General features: G+C 34.7%; 1 protein-coding gene across 1 annotated transcript; it reads right to left on the bottom strand.

Annotated features, from left to right (window-relative positions):
- Positions 1 to 8,573: 8,573 nt before the first annotated feature.
- On the bottom strand, positions 8,574 to 14,095 carry LOC110456982 (probable nucleoredoxin 3). The gene is made up of 4 exons (XM_021508063.1): positions 14,075 to 14,095; positions 13,419 to 13,539; positions 11,060 to 11,256; positions 8,574 to 9,110 (listed from the first exon to the last, which is right to left on the bottom strand). Exons 2-4 carry the CDS (start codon positions 13,510 to 13,512, stop codon positions 8,976 to 8,978), a joined length of 426 nt encoding a protein of 141 aa, XP_021363738.1. The 5' UTR covers positions 13,513 to 13,539; positions 14,075 to 14,095; the 3' UTR covers positions 8,574 to 8,975.
- Between the last annotated feature and the right edge of the window lie 4,493 nt (positions 14,096 to 18,588).

The raw sequence follows: 18,588 nt of genomic DNA on the forward strand, positions 1-18,588 counted from the left end.
AAAATAACATAAATCAAGATGAGTTTTAAAATCTCACTTTATATTTGAGTATGTGGCGACTGATTATGACAATATTTCTGCGCTCTTACCGAGTTTGGCATCATAACACCGTCACTAAATAAATCCTCAGCAAACTACTTTCATTTGTCTAATTCTGGTTGGAAATGACGTACAACAGATTAATAAATGACAGTGATTCTCACTAATAAGAACTATATCTGAACCTTTATCTTTTAGGCCAACGAAACTAAATTGTCATTTGAATATTCTCAATGGCTCTTTGGAACACTCGAGTTTCTTTCGCAAAAGTTTATAACTCTGGATTATTCCAGCCATTTTAGAATATATTAATGTGTGCTTCCTCACACTTATCTTTTAAAATTTACGCGTAAATATAATAATTAATATTTAAATATATCAACTAAAATTTTATATTGGTGTTAGTTATACTTCCTGTTGAAAAATACGAAACTGTACAGGCGCAAAGCTAGTTTTACACAGCTCCCGTTTATCGGACTCGTGAACGGGAGCAGTCATTTTCAAACATTTCTTCTTTGTCGGTCTCGCGAGAGTCTCGTTCTTTATAAGATATCTCATAAACTTTTCTTTATAATATATCTTATATATTATATAAGATATCATATCTTTTATGAGATATCTCATATAATATATAAGATATCTCATAAAGAAAATTAATTGAGATAGCTTATAACAGATATTAGATATCTTATATATTATATAAGATATCTTATAAACATATAAGATATCTTATAAACATATAAGATATCTTATAAACATATAAGATATCTTATAAACATATAAGATATCTTATTTTTAGTTTATGAGATATCTTATATCTTTTATAAGATATCTTATATCTTTTACAAGATATCTTATAAAGTATATAAGATATCTTATAAAAGATCTAAGATATCTTATAAAGAAAGGTTTATGAGATATCTTATATCTTTTATAAGATATCTTATATAATATATGAGATATCTTATATAATTTGGTTAAGTACTGGATCAACATTGCTCCATGAATAAATGACAACTTGGCTTGCCATACTTAATGCCTCTACCTGGATTGACTTAAGAATATTTTTATTTTTATTAATACAGTTATCCCATACTACATTCCCATATTCAAGTATTGGTCTAATAAAAGAGGTATATATTGTTGTAAGACTTTTTCTATCCAATTTGTGTTTTAACATTCTCAATATTTTCATTCTTTTATAAGCTAGCTTATAAATATTGTCAATACGATATGTTCATTTTCCATCACAACTAAAAGTTAAACCAAGATGCTTATGAGTTTGTTTATTAATTACAGTTTCATTACCAAATAAGATATCTGGATGATTTTGTTCCCTTTTCCTCGAGAAGATAACAGACTCATTTTTTAGTGAATTAAACTCCCATACATCAGGTATATACACCTCCTATACATCAGGTATACACCACCCATATATCGGGTGTACACCTTCTTTACATCAGGTATACTCCTCCCATACATCATTTATATTCACTTCCAGATTATCAGGTATATATATCTCCCATACGTATATACCTCCTATACGGATATATCTCAGGTATACATCTCCCATACATCATGTATATACACCTCCAATGTATCAGGTATACACCTCTCATACATCAGGTATATACACCTCCTATACATCAGGTATATACACCTCCCATACATCAGGTATATACACCTCCCATACATCAGGTATACCTAGACATCAGGTATATACACCTCCCATACATCAGGTATACCTATACATCAGGTATATACACCTCCCATATATCAGGTATAGACACCTCCTATACATCAGGTATATACACCTCCTATACATCAGGTATATACACCTCTCATACATCAGGTATACACACCTCCTATACATCAAGTATATACACCTCCCATATATCAGGTACATAAACCTCTTATACACCAGGTATATACACGTCCTATACATCAGGTATATACACCTCCTATATATCAGGTATACACCTCTCATACATCAGGTATATACACCTCCTATACATCAGGTTTATACACGTCCTATACATCAGGTATATACACCTCCCATATATCAGGTACATAAACCTCTTATACACCAGGTATATACACGTCCTATGCATCAGGTATATACACCTCCCATATATCAGGTATAGACACCTCTTATACATCAGGTATATACACCTCCTATACATCAGGCAGAGACACCTCCTATACATCAGGTTTATACACCTCATATACATCAGGTATATACACCTCTCATACATCAGGAATATACACCTCCTATACATCAGGTATAGACACCTCCTATACATCAGGTATATACACCTCTCATACAGCAGGTATATACACCTCCTATACATCAGGTATATACACGTCCTATACATCAGGTATATACACCTCCCATATATCAGGTATATACACCTCCTATACATCAGGTATACACCTATACATCAGGTATATACACCTCTCATACATCAGGTATATACACCTCCTATACATCAGGTATAGACACCTCCTATACATCAGGTTTATACACCTCATATACATCAGGTATATACACCTCTCATACATCAGGTATATACACCTCTCATACATCAGGTATATACACCTCCTATACATCAGGTATATACACCTCCCATATATCAGGTACATAAACCTCCTATACACCAGGTATAAACCACCCATACATCAGGTTTACACCTTCTTTACATCAGGTATACACTTCCCATACATCAGGGCATTTTAGGTCCTTATTCGCTGTAGGGAAGTTATTATTATACTTCATCTATATAAGAGTTGTCTTATTGGTTGTTTAGATTACCTCTTATTATACAAGAAATATGAGATTGGGAATCTCAACAATTTCCATGATATTACCCAGGGAGAAAGTCCTCAGGGATTGGTTGTGCTCCATTAAGGACTTGATAGCATGAGTGTTATTTTCTCTGCATGCCCAGCAACATGTGAAAGGTATCTGAACTGAGTTCTTGTTAAGACCTGGGGAATAAGCCCTCAGGGGCAGGAAAGGACCCTTGAGCCAATCCTGTACGCATGTATGTGCTCAGGGTATGGTGTGGAATCTTTATCATTTCAAGTACATAAAGCTTTACACCCAAAATTCGTCTATGACTGCTTTGTCCCAGTTTTTCAGACCTGAGATATATGCTACAAGCCATTTTTACCATATATTGTAACAATTTATATGGTTACAGGTCCTTCTAGAAAGTAGTCTTTTACAAGTTAAAATTTGCCAATTTCCCCTTATTGGCCCAGCCCCTCAACCCTAAGGGGGCCACATCCTTTCATGATACAAAAGGCCAAAAATATATTGTTTTGTGCCTACCTAAAACTTTTTTGCCAATTTTCAAAGGAAGAACTGTTCAAGTCAAGATCACTCTCCTTTCTATGTATAGGCTAAATAGAAATAAATGAAAAATTGAATTTATTAATTACCTATCTATACATATCCGTATTTTTTTCAAACATGTAACAGGAAACAAACATCTTTTGTTGTATAAAGAAGATACTCATACCCAATAAGTGATGACTCTTTATGATGTAAATCAAATAGTGTAAGTTTATACGCAGTATATAATCAACACGTTTCATCAATTAGATGGTATATAACTGAAAATAGTCATGAGAGATACTTCATATACATAGCTTATTAAAGAAATACATAATGTAGTGTACAGAAAATGTAAAGATAGGATTATGTATACACAGTATATAAAGGTACTATACAGAATATATGAAGTACAGATATAATTAATTCGTTATAAACTCTGTACACAACTCTCTATATCACTATGTTTACTACTCTCTGAATACTATGTATATGACTTTCTATATACTCTGTATTATATGATGTGTCTGTGTACTCTGTATATCACTGTATACTCTGTATTATGTGATGCCTGTGTACTCTGCTTACCACTCTTTATATACTCTGTATACTATGTATACTATGTATACCACTCCTTGAATAGCCTCTATATCACTCGACATACACTGTATATCACTCCTCATATACTCTGTATACAACTTCTCATATATTCTATTTACCACTCTTTTAGTTGATGTATACCACTCAATATATTCATTATAACACTTGTATACTATATTTACCACTCCTGATATATTCTGTATACCACTCACTATATAATCTGTATACCACTCCTCATATACTCTGTATATAACTCACTATTTACTCTGTAAACTACTCTCAACATACTCTGTATACTACTCTTCGCAAACCTCTGTATATCACTCTCTCTATATACCCTGTATACCACTCCTTATACCCTGTATACCACTCTCAGTATACTCTGTACACCACTACATAGATAATGTGCATACTAATCCTTATATACCATGTATACCACTCTCTTTATATACTGTGTACCGCTCTCTTTACTCTGTTTCCCACTCTATATATTTTCTGTATACAACTCTTTATGTGCCCTGTATACTACTATTTATTAGGTCACCTGAGCTTTGCTCAAGTGACCTATTCTAATCGCTTTCCGTCCGTCGTCGTCCGTCGTCCGTCGTCTGTCGTGCGTCGTGTGTAAACTTTTTACATTTTCAACTTCTTCTCAAGAACCAGTATATGGATTTGTTTCAAACTTGGTCAGAATCATCCTTGGTAGATGCGGCTACAAAATTGTAAAATTGGGATTCCTACCCCAACCTCTGTGGCCAGGGCGGGGCCCCAAAGGGGAAATTAACCAATATTTCAAAATTCTTCTTCTCCAGACTCAGAGGTACGACAGTCATTTTCTCTGCATGGAAAGAAAGATCATCTGGGGCTTTACTTAAATTGGAAATTTCAGGACCCCCCAGCTATTCGTTCTCCCTTGGGGAGGGTGTAAAGTTTACTATAGTTGATATAGGGAAATAACACTTTTGGGTATATTTTGACAACTTTTTGTAGGAAATTATTTTTACTTGGTGAGAATTATCCTTGGAGGAAGATGGTTAAAAATTGTAAAATTGAAATTTCTACCCCAACCCTAGGGGCCAAGGCGGGGGTCCAAAGGGGAAATTAACCAATATTTCCATTTTTTTTTCCTCCAGACTCAGAAGTACTACATTCATTTTCTCTGCATGGAAAGAAAATCATCAGGGACTTTATTTAAATCGTAAATTTCAGGACCCCCGAGCTATCCGTTCTCCCTTGGGGAGGGGGTAAAGTTTACTATAGTTTATATAGGGAAATAACACTTTTGGGTATATATTTTATCCTTTTTCAGCCGAAAATTGCTCAAACTTAGTAAGAATCATCTTTGGTGAATGAGAGTATTACTTTGTAAAATTGGGATTCCTGCCCCATCCCCAGGGGCTAGGGCGGGGCCCCAAAGGGAACATTTACCAATATTTTCAAATTCTTATCCTTTGATGATATGACAGGTATTGTATTTCACTTAGTTTACATGCTGATTTCCACATCACATCTGAACAATAAAATAAAGCTACCAGTACCTATAATATAACTCAGGTGACCGCTAAGGCCCTTGGGCCTCTTGTAATCTGTATACATTCCTATGTAAAGACATTTCAATTATCTTTTATAATAAACAGGGGGCAAATCCTGATAACATAACTGATAAGTGTATCCAAATCGTCATGTTCACAATTGTATATACATGTATTAAACATATATAGAATACCACAGACAGATTAAACACATGTATTCAGTATTATGGACAGATATTAAACTTGTATTAACTATCACATACAGGTATTACATATGCAATTGCTACAACGCAGATACTCTTTTGGGCTGAAAAATAGAAATATTGAGAAATACCTTCTACTTATGTATTTTTTGCATCATTTTATTCCCGCAAAAAAAGATGTCCAGAATGCACAGAAAATTGACCTCCAACATAAAACTTTGACACAAATATATACTTTCTCTTGTCATTTATCAATTAAAAACCTTATCTCCCTTAGATAGAATATTGGACTAACCCGATTAGCTAGATTTGAATGCAGTCGGTCTATATGTAGGGCTGAATCATATTTGTGGGTGGCAAAACCTTATCTCCTTCAGTTAGAATATTTGAATAACCCAATCAGTCAGATTGAGGTGAAGAAGTCCAGCTTGCATGGCAAACCATATTTGTGATATTTCTGCGCCAGTTTTGTAACACATATGTCAAGAGGACACTTTTGGCTAACAGAACATCAGGCTTCCCCAACGTAACTGGAGACATGTGACAGTAATACACATAATATTTGATATAATACCCGTGAATGGCTCGGATAATGACAAGCAAAAGATGGAGTGTGATCAGTATAGTACTATTGAAACATGACGCAATGTATTCATGACAGGAATTGAAAGACAGGTTTGTTACAATCTTGTAAAATTGTAGTGTTTCTTTGAACTACTTTATCGTGAAGAGAATAAAACTGATCAGGAGAAAATTCGTTTTTTTTTCAAAATGGTTGACCCTCGTATAAGTTTACAAGGGTCAAATAAATTAAAATCTTTTAAACAGGTTTTTTCAGAATACTGGTATCCTTGATTCACTTTGAAGGTTGAATAGATAGTACATGTAAAAGTTATACTCTTTCCGGCAAAAAGAAAATATATTTAGTCTGTTTAGTGTGAGCTTGTTTGTTATAAGGTTTGTTTAAATTAATTCGACTGACCAATTTTCAAGGTCACAGATGTGAGATGTATTTGCCAATATATATAGGTGAGTGATACAAGCTGAATGAGCCTCCTCTTGGAAGATAACATTAGATATTGTGTTCGGTAGAAGTCTCTAGCTACTCACCTTACTCAGAAAACTGAAAAATTCACCTATCACCCATAAAAACCCGCGAAAAATTAATATTAAACTGCAGCGAATATTTCCAGGTATACAGTAATCATGGCCGATGCACTGTATTCCTATGATATGGGTCTGTGCCTTTCTCTCTCTCAACCTTTTCAACATGTTTATGTTGGAGATCCCAAACCGAACAAGATTATTCTAAAGAGGGTCTGACCAATGCATTGTACATGTATGCTTTTTCTATTAGGGTGCTGTTTACTCTAGTACATGGTCTGTATTTGAAGTTTCCATTTTAAGTGTAGGGAATTATTTCATAAATATGGCACAGGAATATGATATTAAGTCTATAAACCAAGAGATATAAAAAACTTAAAGCAAAAAAAAACATAAACCCTGTTATCTATAAGGTATATTTAGAGTTTTATATACAGAGAAGTAACATCTTTTCTTTCTCTGTTGGTTTACACACTAAATGTCAAATTCCTATAATATTGCACATATTTTTGTACTGTCTTCTTAATTATGACAATAATACCATCAGTAATATACCATGTATTTATTAATTTGTTTTTGTTGTTTTAAAGTTTTTAATCATTTAAGTGATGTTCCTGGAGTTTGAGTTGGGCAATCATCTTTCATAATTCACACTAGTACAAGTCACTTTAGTCCTTTTAAGTCACACATGGCTTTTAACGCATGACAAATAGCCCCTAGGGTCTAATCATTCACCTGAGTTTTGCTATTTTTGTCGTGATGTGAAATGGAAATAAGCATGTATATCAAACAAGATATTCAATTACTGATATGTCAGGAAAAAACACACCAAAATCCATGCAAATGAATTACTCTAAAAATGTGAAATAGTATTTTTCATAAGAAAGATACCTGAAAGCAATATTTCCATCCAAACGCTGTACTTTTTTAATTTCTCAACTAGGGAAGTTAGAGACCTGCTATGATGAATTTTAATAGTCTTTGATATTTTAGTGTTTGTAGATTTTTGTTTTGTTTTGTTTACTTATAGCCAATTTTTCTAGGAAATTTTAGACGTATAAATCTTAACATAATAAATTCATTCGGCATGTGGACTGCATGTCCAACATCAACAATAAAGCATGTCTCAAAGAAATCCGAGTACAACCCAATGTAAATACGTAGTATCGTTGCTGTTTTTATCGATTGGTACGATCAAGGCAGAAAGTACTAAATATTTGATAAATCGTTTTAGACGTCAACTTGATTCTCATTCGTGGCAGAGCTACCACAACTTTGATTTATATACACAAAGAACGTCGGTAACCTTTCATTAGTATACACTATACATGGCGTAATGGGGGCATATCGTCAATTTTCGTCAAATTAGTGAACAGTATTGGTCAGTTTACTTACTTCAGGGGCAATAGCTAAATTAAGGCTAAAACCAGTTACTCTAACAAACTAAGAAGTCTTTAAATACAGATATGACCTAGTTAGTTTGAACGCCTAGAGAGTTGACTATGAAGGTGAGTAATGGCAAACGTGTTCATTGAATAGTTTTGAATAAAGTCTCCACTATTATCTTCAATGTCCAGTCGCTGTACACAAACAGGTGAACTACACAGGCCATTTGGCCCTTTTTTCTTATTATTCACTCATAAACTAACCAATTTCGGACATATTTTTGTTTTAAACACTCCCGAAGTCTAGCTGTATAAGGGCCTATGTTTATCATACATCTTTACCCTGAGCAGGGATAAAACACAACAAACGTTATTCAGAAAACATTAGTTTTAATAGATGAAGTAAACATATCTATAGTGTCATTAATAGTTCATCGGTTAATATGAAAGTAAACAGTGGGGATATCTTGAAACACGTGTTGCCGATATCTGGTATCGACAGAGAATAGAGATTGTTTTTGACAGGAACAAGACGGACTTGGGGATTATTGCTGAGAAACATTGCACTAATTGCATTATTGCACATTTTACTGATACGTAATGTGTAAATGATAATGTTCGTACACGCATTGGGCATTATTTTTACGACCAAATGTCCCCCAACAATCTTAAACGTACACATCTGTTGGTGAAGATGTTTTTATTAATTGAGCTGTCGCATTGTCCCGGTATATGAATCCCAGTCAAACTGCTTTGAACTTCCGAGACTTGATTTTTACTTGTTGGTAAATTTCAGATTGTTTTTACCCGCTACATGTCCTCTGCCTTCCATGTCAATGACAGTGCCATCCAGTGCGATAGCCACTAGTTTAGGAATACCTGTTACAGCGTACTTTGTGGATAATGCGTCCTGAAAATAATAATAGTAGTATTCAGGGAACATTTAAAACATGAACAAAACAATGTGTACTTTAATGGATAGAGACGTACATTCATTATTAGAAATTGTTATATTGGTTTAAGTGTTCGCTTTCATGATTTGTTAAAGCTATGTCATATGCAACGACGAAGCATATTGGAGTGACATGATTGTTCAATCCATATCAAGAAAATTCACAAAATAGATCACCAGGAAATAGACCAAAAGTAGCGGTAACCAGTCTATAGCTATATGGTAAAATTTAAATATCCGTCATATATGTACGGTCATAATTTCTGCAGGTGAACTACGAACATGTGGTAATAAACTTCTTGGAAGGTTAGCAGTATAGGTTGTATGTATGTTTATCACATATTCAGACAGGGCTTACCAGAAACTGATTTATACAGCTACGGCTTATCATTTCCCATTCATGCCGAGTGGCTGAGCATAGATAATATGAATTAAAGCGACGGACACTGTTTAATCTCCTTATTTTGGATATATACGTGCATATGAACGTGTAGACATACTATGTCCTTAAAATGTGTTACAGCTATATTTAGACCTAAACTAAGGTGTTCATCTAGTTTGACATGTTTTAGGGGTTTCGGTAAAAATGCCACCCCAATGATATAGTAATAATTTCTCGGGTCCATGTGTATCATATGTATGTGTGTATGTATGTTTAGCTGGTTTTAAATTGACAGTAGCTCTTTAGCCGATTGCATAAAATATCAAAATGCATAATGCGATATAATCACCTAATGATACACAATAAAGCGATGATAGGTAAGGGATTTGAAAATATTACAATTTTAGTTGGCGTGAACATCGACGCTATAAAAAGTATATTTTCCTACCTCCAACATGTTGGATGGCTTTAGTTATTCCTGTTACTGAGGTAGTCTGGGACAATCAAAGTAGCCACATTTATTAGACAAATCTAACCCTTTGGTTTATTTTTGGTTGTATTTCTAACAGTTTAAATGTAGATTTATTTTGAGTTTGAAATGATAAAACAGCTTTATATATTATCAACCAGCTACGGGGATTCCAACAAAAATATTAATAGACCGTGATCGTTGACATATCTTATGTAGCCTTTTTAAGAAATCCTGACAAAAATTATATATACATACAGGATCCCCTGAATGAGAATCGGAAAGAAAATTAAATGACATTCAAAATATCTTTAATTTTGCATTAGATATTGTGAGGTTCGGAAAACATTACTGCAATGACAATGTACATGTATTGTAATATATTTCTTATATATATATATATTGCAATCGAATTTTCAGCTAAAGATTCCTTTTTTGCAACTAATAAAATATATTTAGCTATGCTGCAATATTCCCTATGAATTCAAATTAAATTCAATATGAAAATTGGTTGCAATTCCCACCACTAGATAATTATGAACATTTGCTTGTTACTATAATTGTTCGGAAAGTATTAAAACGATCTTAATAGAAAAATGGACTGCTTAATCCCCTTTGCTCTTAGTTGTGCATGTTCAAGATGGTTCCGAAGAACGGAATTATCACCAGTTAATCATCTTTGATACTGCATCTCAGATTTGTCATTGCCAATTTGTGCTCAAAAATTTATAAATTCTGATGATGAAAATAGTTTTAGTAATAAATTACTAAATGTTATCATAGAAAAAGCCCCTCAACTTTACCTGATTTGCATAATCCTTTTCTTAAATGTACCCTTACATGGGTTTGTTCTAGAAGAGAACAATGACACGAAGAGAAAATATCTATACCATAAACCAAGATCTTTCAAAGGAATGGGCCAAAAGTCCTCAGGAATTCCTTGTCTTATTTGATATTTCAGAATGTTCTTCAATTGGCTTAATCGGGCATAAAGTCATAATGTCATTTAAACATAATATTAATTTATATGTCAGATAGGCATCGTGTAAAACCTACCTTGAGCTTTCCCAGGTTTTCCCATGTCAGAGCATACCAGGGCATTTCTGAATAGTACGCTGTGAAATCTCCTTCACTCCTATCTGAACTGACAAACACGATTTCGAATTCTTCTTCCGTTTTCTTTTTGTACACTTCACTCAACTTAGGGGTAAAGCCTCGGCACGGTGGGCACCAATGAGCGGAGAAATACAGACCTTTTTAACAGAAAATGTATTTTGTACTGATCACACTATCATCATTCTTTCAAAAGATTTAAGTGACACAATTGTTATTTTAGCACAACTTAGTCGGAATGCCTTGAAACTTATGAGGTGATCTGTCGTCCGGCAATGGATTTCTTTTGGGAACTATTGAGACTTTTCATGGTAATTGGCTGTTGACTTCCTAGAGTGCATCCTGACAAACTTTACGACAAATAGCCTTGATCTATTCTACATGTCCTTCAATGTCACATAGGAAATAGCGGCGTCCGTCGTCCGTACGTCAACCTTTCCCTTAAAAAACTACTAGTCCTGAACGACTCAGTGGGTTTTGAGTAATTTTGGCCTGGAACTCTTTTGGGCAAAAGGGACTCAATTTTGTATTAAAAAAGTGTATGCCAAATAGGGAAAGTCTAGGATAACCTTTAAAATCCTCCTCCTTTAGTTTGATTGGAGGGATTTTATCCAAATTTGGTCCAAAACATCATTAAGCAAGGAGGACTCCATTCTGAATAGATGGAGAGTGTGGTCGCCATGGGGTTTGATCGGAGGGATTTTAACCAAATTTTGTTTAGAGCATCCTTGGACAAAGGGGACTCAATTTCGTATCAATGGAGGGTTGCTTTTGAGCGGCAGAGTGGCGGGGACCAAAAGGGAAAATTGAAGTAAATGTTGAAAAACCCATCCCAATACATTGGTGCAGAAAGAATGACCCTATCAGGGACGGGTGTTGTAGAGAGACGGAACAAATGTTTGGAAATAGTTGCAGTTTTATATTCAATAAGAATAATTAACTGTTGTTGCGTTATTAACAATACAGGCTCTCTGTGCCTCTTGTTGTATCCACGTGACATAAGTATTCTCCCACAAAATTAGTGGAATGATGTAGATACTGACCCTCCTGAGGCTGAGAAGGAGTGTCAAAATGAGCCATAATTGATTATAAGCTTTAAATATAATTTCCTCTAAAACTGCTGGACAACTTTTTACCAAATTGCAGTGGGAACATGTTTAGCCTAGTGGCATCAGAAATTATGTAAATACACTGACTGGACATTTTATGGGTCGAATTGGTTTGATCTAAACTACATCTTCTTCCAAGCTAATTGTAAATTTTCAACCAAATCGTGTTTGTTGCATGATTAGTCATAGGGACCAGACTTCATGTTAAAAGGGGCTGATTGACGGGTTTAAATAGGCCCAGTTCGCGGATTTTCTTTAAATGGCATCACCCAAACTACTGAATATGTTTTCATCTAAGTTGTAGCGGCAGCATGCATATCCCCTTGAGCTCAATATCTATACAAGTAATTAACTTTGGGGCAGGGTAAAAGGTGTAAAATGGCTGAATGGCTTAAAACTACATCTCCCAAACTACCAGACAGGTTACAACAAACTTATGGTGATACAATGCTCAGCTTATGATAGTAATCAGTTATACAAATGGTCTAAGGGGAAAGGTAAAAGTGTCAAATAGCTTAACTTGCTTAAAATAAAGGACTGGTGGTCTGAGTGGCAGGGAAAACAGTAATTTTACGATTATGTTATAAATGATATTCCCCCAAACTACTTGACAGATCTCAACCAAATCGTAGTGACAGCATACTTGTTCTTACCCACAAGGGGTCAAAGATTTTACAAATATAGGGACTGACTCTTGTTGGGAATCAGGAGCAGGTTCACAAGTTGTCAAACTAGCTTATCTGATTAACACGCCTTATTACCCCGATAACTCTTAAAGTTTCAACTAAATACAGCCGTTAGCATCCCTTCAGTTGATGGTGATTAAATGTTATGCAGATAAAGGCGCTGTCCCTTCTTGTAGCTTAGGAACGGGGTCAAACAGAGTCATATTGGCTGATTTGTTTAAACGAAATATCTTCCAAAACAAAACTGCTAGACAGGTTTCAACCAAATAATGGTAACATCCTAACCCATTTATAATAGAGATAAAGTGGCTAACAATGTTGGGGTATCCTCCCAAATTACTGAGTAGGTTTCAACCATGCACGCTTTCAAAATAGCCAGGTAGTTGATATTCATCCCTCTTCGTTTGGTTCAACAAAAGCAACAACAACAGCAACCCCTAAAGATGGTATGGTATAGCTTTCCATACTGCCAGAGCAATAAATGTACAAGTTGTATATATTACTTACATATGCCAGTTTTTCCTTCCAGCGCTTTCTCTATGGATACTTTTTCCGTGCCTTTCATTAAAGTATCTCCCAAGAGTGCTTTCAACTCGGCCATGTCGATGTGAGTAAGCAACAAAATTATCTGAAACGCAGTAAATATATCGTGTTATTTTATATAATACCATAAATATTTTGTTTTTTAAACCATGTGAACATTTAATAACAAACATAATATATCGGGCGGACTGAAACAAACATAGTATACACTGTTACATTTACACGTTTAAGATACATCGATCATTGATTTTATAAGAGTACCTTAGGAAAGCTTCATTGGAATACATTGTATCTGAACATTTACGAGCCACTTTACTTTCACAAATTAAAGTAGCATATGCTTAAATAAAGTCTTTTCAATATCAAATAAAATGCACAAGAGCATAATGGCACAGGGACATGAGAATTTGTAACAGCAGTATTTGGACCTAAGCTAAGGTGTTTAGAATAAAAATACCACCCCCAATGATGATAATCGTATACCAATGATGATAATCGTATACCAATGCTGATAAACGTATACCAATGATGATAAACGTATATTATGTTCATTGGAGTGGCATTTTACCGAAAATTGATCTAAACCTCTAAAACGTGTAAAATTTCTCTAAACACCTTACCTTAGGTCCAAATATTGTTGTAACAAATTCTCAGGTCCCTGTATATAAAGGCAGCATATATATATATATATATACTCACCTGTGGATTGACGAATCTGTTGTGACTATAAACTGCCTAGGTTAGTTTGTACCGCACATGCGGATTATATTGTGTATAGTATCTAGGGTAAACAACAAACATTGTTGACCAGCAAGTCATCTATTGACAGGGGTATTTACTGGTCAGGGATTTAACGACAGGTGAATGTTATGATAGTACACATACGTATGGACTCGTGTCGTGATAATCAATACTGCGTTGGTCAGTAGTTCATTTGTATTTCTACTACCAAGAACTTTCTAATCAGATGGTTACTGCCGAGTGTGTGGATTACTAGCGCACTGATAGGTATGCTATAATTACACATTCACTCGAATGGTTCGGAAATAAATAACATATTTTAATTCGTGCAATAGATATTTAAAGGAGTTAAATTCCTGCAATAGATATTCAAAGGAGTTCAATGCATGCAATAGATATTTAAAGGAGTTCAATTCATGCAATAGATATTTAAAGGAGTTCAATTCCTGCAATAGATATTTAAACTAGTTCCAGCCACCATAGACTCCGACCCCAATGGGTTCCTGCTATAACGTTGGTAAAACAATCTAGAATACGTCAGGTTTTCTTGATTAAAAATGTTTTCAAAGTTTTAAAATTGGATGTTGAATATTTTAACCTTATTCTATCGCTACTATAAATTGTAGGGAAAAAAACTAAATTCCTGGTATCGTAACAGTGCGGAATCGTCTCGGGTTTCTAGTTAAAGTGCCCGTCGAGATGCACAATACCCGGCTGAACTACTGAGCGAGTCCTAGGTTATACCGCTGTTACACTAATTTGGTTTACTCTACATAAAGCCTCGTCAACATATTTTGATAACTTATGTTGACATACGTAACTCGTATGATGTCGACTAGATGGCATAAATATGCCATCGTATCCTTACCATATAGCGGAGGCGGGAACAATAAATTTATTTAATGTACTCGACTTATGAAACAAGTTATTTCAACTTACGTTAAGCACTATCTTGTTAGCGCGCGGGATGTGTAAATATGAGAGGAACCCGGAGAAAACCCACGTGGTCGGGAAAGTGACCCAATAAAAGTGACACCATACCATTTCACGTCAAATCGGGGAGTCGAACCCAAGCCGCCTTGGTGAAAAGCGAGTGCATTATCCACTGCGCCACCCAACCACCCAAATCGAGTAATGTAGTACATCATCAGGTAACAAAGCAGAAATGAAATAAACAATGTGTCATACTATTACTGTACAGGAGCAAGAAACGGAAAGATGGTTCAACAAGTTATGCAATACCTGGTATAGTACATATAAATTCAACGGTGATTGATAAAGAACCACTGAATAGATGTTCAAAAATTGCTCATTCGGCTCATTTCTTTTCATATGACAAACAAAAACTTAATTACACAAATTACACAAATGGTAATGGTATAGAATTCATACTATTCATATGCATCTAAAGATTATATCTGAAGAGTGCCCGATCAAAGCAAACAAAAGTATGAAGAGCTATGTTAGTGCCATGCGTGAGTCTAGCAAAATCAAGGAAGTCCCCTGTAATCTACCTAAAACAAGGACAGCAAATTGCCATTATGCAATCACACTCAAATTTGACCAAAAGCCCTCCATAGTTAAGGTAAACATGCTCCCATGACTTTTTCAGACAATGAATAATACATGTATATTTTCCGCTCAACTTAAAATTGATCCTTTGAGTAAGTTGTCTAAGCAAGTTTAAAATCCTAACGGGGAGTGGGTTACGTGTTGAGAAATCCAAATCAAGAAACCTATAATTTAATTAAATATGCATGGATTCTGTTATTTTTGTAGCTTGATTGAACATTGCCATTTTGCAAGCACATCAGAAGTTGGAGTGATCCATAAATATTACAGCAGTTATAATCCGGATTGCGTCAGCCATTTAGAATTGAGCACTGATTGCGTTCATCTTCAAACTTGACCTACATAGGAAGTAGTATTTGAGTACAATTATTGGTAATAGGCACATGCCAGGTTTGACGTAAATCATTTGTGGTGGGTGGACGGACGAACAAAACACAATATCTCATTTGTTCGAAAAAGAAGAGAGCACAATGAGCGTCATAATACTACTGATTAACTATGTGAGCAGGAAGCTTTCAAAAAGAAGGATGTCAACGGTCACCAATTTACAAGGCAAAGAATACAAAGTTAATGCTGTAAATACGAGCTTCCTTCTACTGGCCGGGACCACAATTTAACCTGAGACATAGGATGTAATTAAAAAGTTTGTTTAGCGATATTAATATCATGCTAGATATTTTCAAAATAAGTTATTTAGTCTAAAAGATAATATGTATGATAGTCTGTTCCGTGTATGTATTTGAGAGGGGAAACAGTTATGAGTATGAAATATTATTGAGAATTTTCAGTTGGAAGCGTATGTTTTAAAGGAAATTACCTCCCGAAATGTTTGCTGGATTTTGATCAAAATGTTATAATAAGGACAGATGCACCAATTGGAGAGAGAATGTTAGGAGGATATTTTAAGCATGCTTACGACTATAACTCTCAAAATCGATTTATTAGATATTTAAGTGAAAAAAGGCTATGACCCTTCGTAGGGGCAAAGTATATCAGGGTTCCCAACAAGGCTACTCGACGTTAGTGTTGGAACTATTACTCCTTTAGACTTGATTTCAAGTAAATTCGACATTGAACATCAATAGGAGTTGAATGTTTAAGCAGATGTTGTAAAAATGAAAACTGTCCTACATCGCTACGACACTTATCTATCCCTAAAAGGTCAGTTTGCCCTTTGGATAGCACTATAAGCAGTAAGGGATATTTCCATTCCCCAGTAAGAAATAGTAAAGGTATATGTCATAGCTTTGTGGCATGATCCGTATTATAGAGTATTTATTAATAAAATGAGATAAGTATACCGCACAAGTATTAAATCATAAAGAATACATTTGACATTAAGGCTAGAGTAATCCTGGACAAAGAAATAAGTAGAGCGTTACATTATTTAAACCGTAGCGTGTTAGGCTAGTCACACACATCGCCAACGACGATCGATCATATACGTGTCTCTACTTGTATTACCAGTGTTATGCTATTTCTAGTAATGAATACAGAAAATGAAACCTGGAACCAAATACAGATTCGAAAGACGGATATCTGCAATATTGCAATATAGGCATATAGATTCACCTTCCAAAGATGTATACCAATTTCTTTTATAATTTTTATTTTTTTTATTTTTTTGCATTTTAGTATTTGCAAGTCATTTCCGCGTTCACAAATCAGAGTTCATGTAGCACGCAAATATTTACAAGCCATTTCGCCTATTAATCAACCTATATATATATATATATGGGTCAAAGAAGGAATATAGACGGTAAAATCCCATATAACACTGGATCCTAATGGAGGTACGTCCGTAGGATACGAATTACTTAAAATAGTATATGGGGTGAGCGGATCGCTCCGAAAATTTGACAACCTAAACTTGTCCACACTGTTGGAATTACTTTTTTGCCCCATATATATATATATTCATATTTATAATATATTACTTCTTTGGGTCAAAGAAGTAATATAGACGGTATATATATTATATATATACAACACAGTATTGATTATCCCTATACGAGTCCGTAACAAACGCAGTCCGCGGATACTTATTGATACAGCAAACACTGTGTTAGTCATCGACTGAAATAAGTATCCGCGGACTGTGTTACGGACTCGTATAGGGATAATCAATACTGTTGGTTCAATAGTATGTATAACACTTCACGGAGCTATATACATTGTGTAGATTACAGGCGCACTGAAAGGTACAGTTAAAAAAGTAACTACGATGGCCGATATCAGCCGTCACTTAGCTCGTATTTATGTCGGTAAAAGTAACATGACAACTTACTCGCAAGTGATATGAGTAAGTGTTCATAGGTAAACATAACATGACAGCTTACCCGCAAGTGATACGAGTAACTGTATAGAAGTAAAAATAACATAACAGCTTACCCGCAAGTGATACGAGTAATTGTATAAAGGTTAAATAACATGGCAGCTTATTCGCAAGTGATACAAGTAACTGTTCACGGAAATAACAGAAAACAAGAAAATTTGATACAAAGCATCAAAACGGCCGAAAAGGGCTTATTAGGCAAATAAGTTTTTAATTACATTGTACTTATTTAATTGAAAAATGAAAAGACATTTTGTGAGGAATATATCAAAAGAAATATAATTTCTTATCTTTAAGCACGAGTTTTAGCATTATATTTCAAAACACTTAGAAACAGTGATATAAAACATAAAAGAAAACAGCTTTTACCTAGTTTGTCCAGAACTTGAATGTATTATTTTTCTGTTAGAATGTTACACTGATTGACAATTATGAAACTAATCAAGATGGAAAATGTAAAGAAATCGTGTTTTTCTTGTTTTGATT

Source organism: Mizuhopecten yessoensis, unplaced genomic scaffold, assembly GCF_002113885.1.
Source record: "Mizuhopecten yessoensis strain PY_sf001 unplaced genomic scaffold, ASM211388v2 scaffold8991, whole genome shotgun sequence".
NCBI classification, from domain to species: domain Eukaryota; kingdom Metazoa; phylum Mollusca; class Bivalvia; order Pectinida; family Pectinidae; genus Mizuhopecten; species Mizuhopecten yessoensis.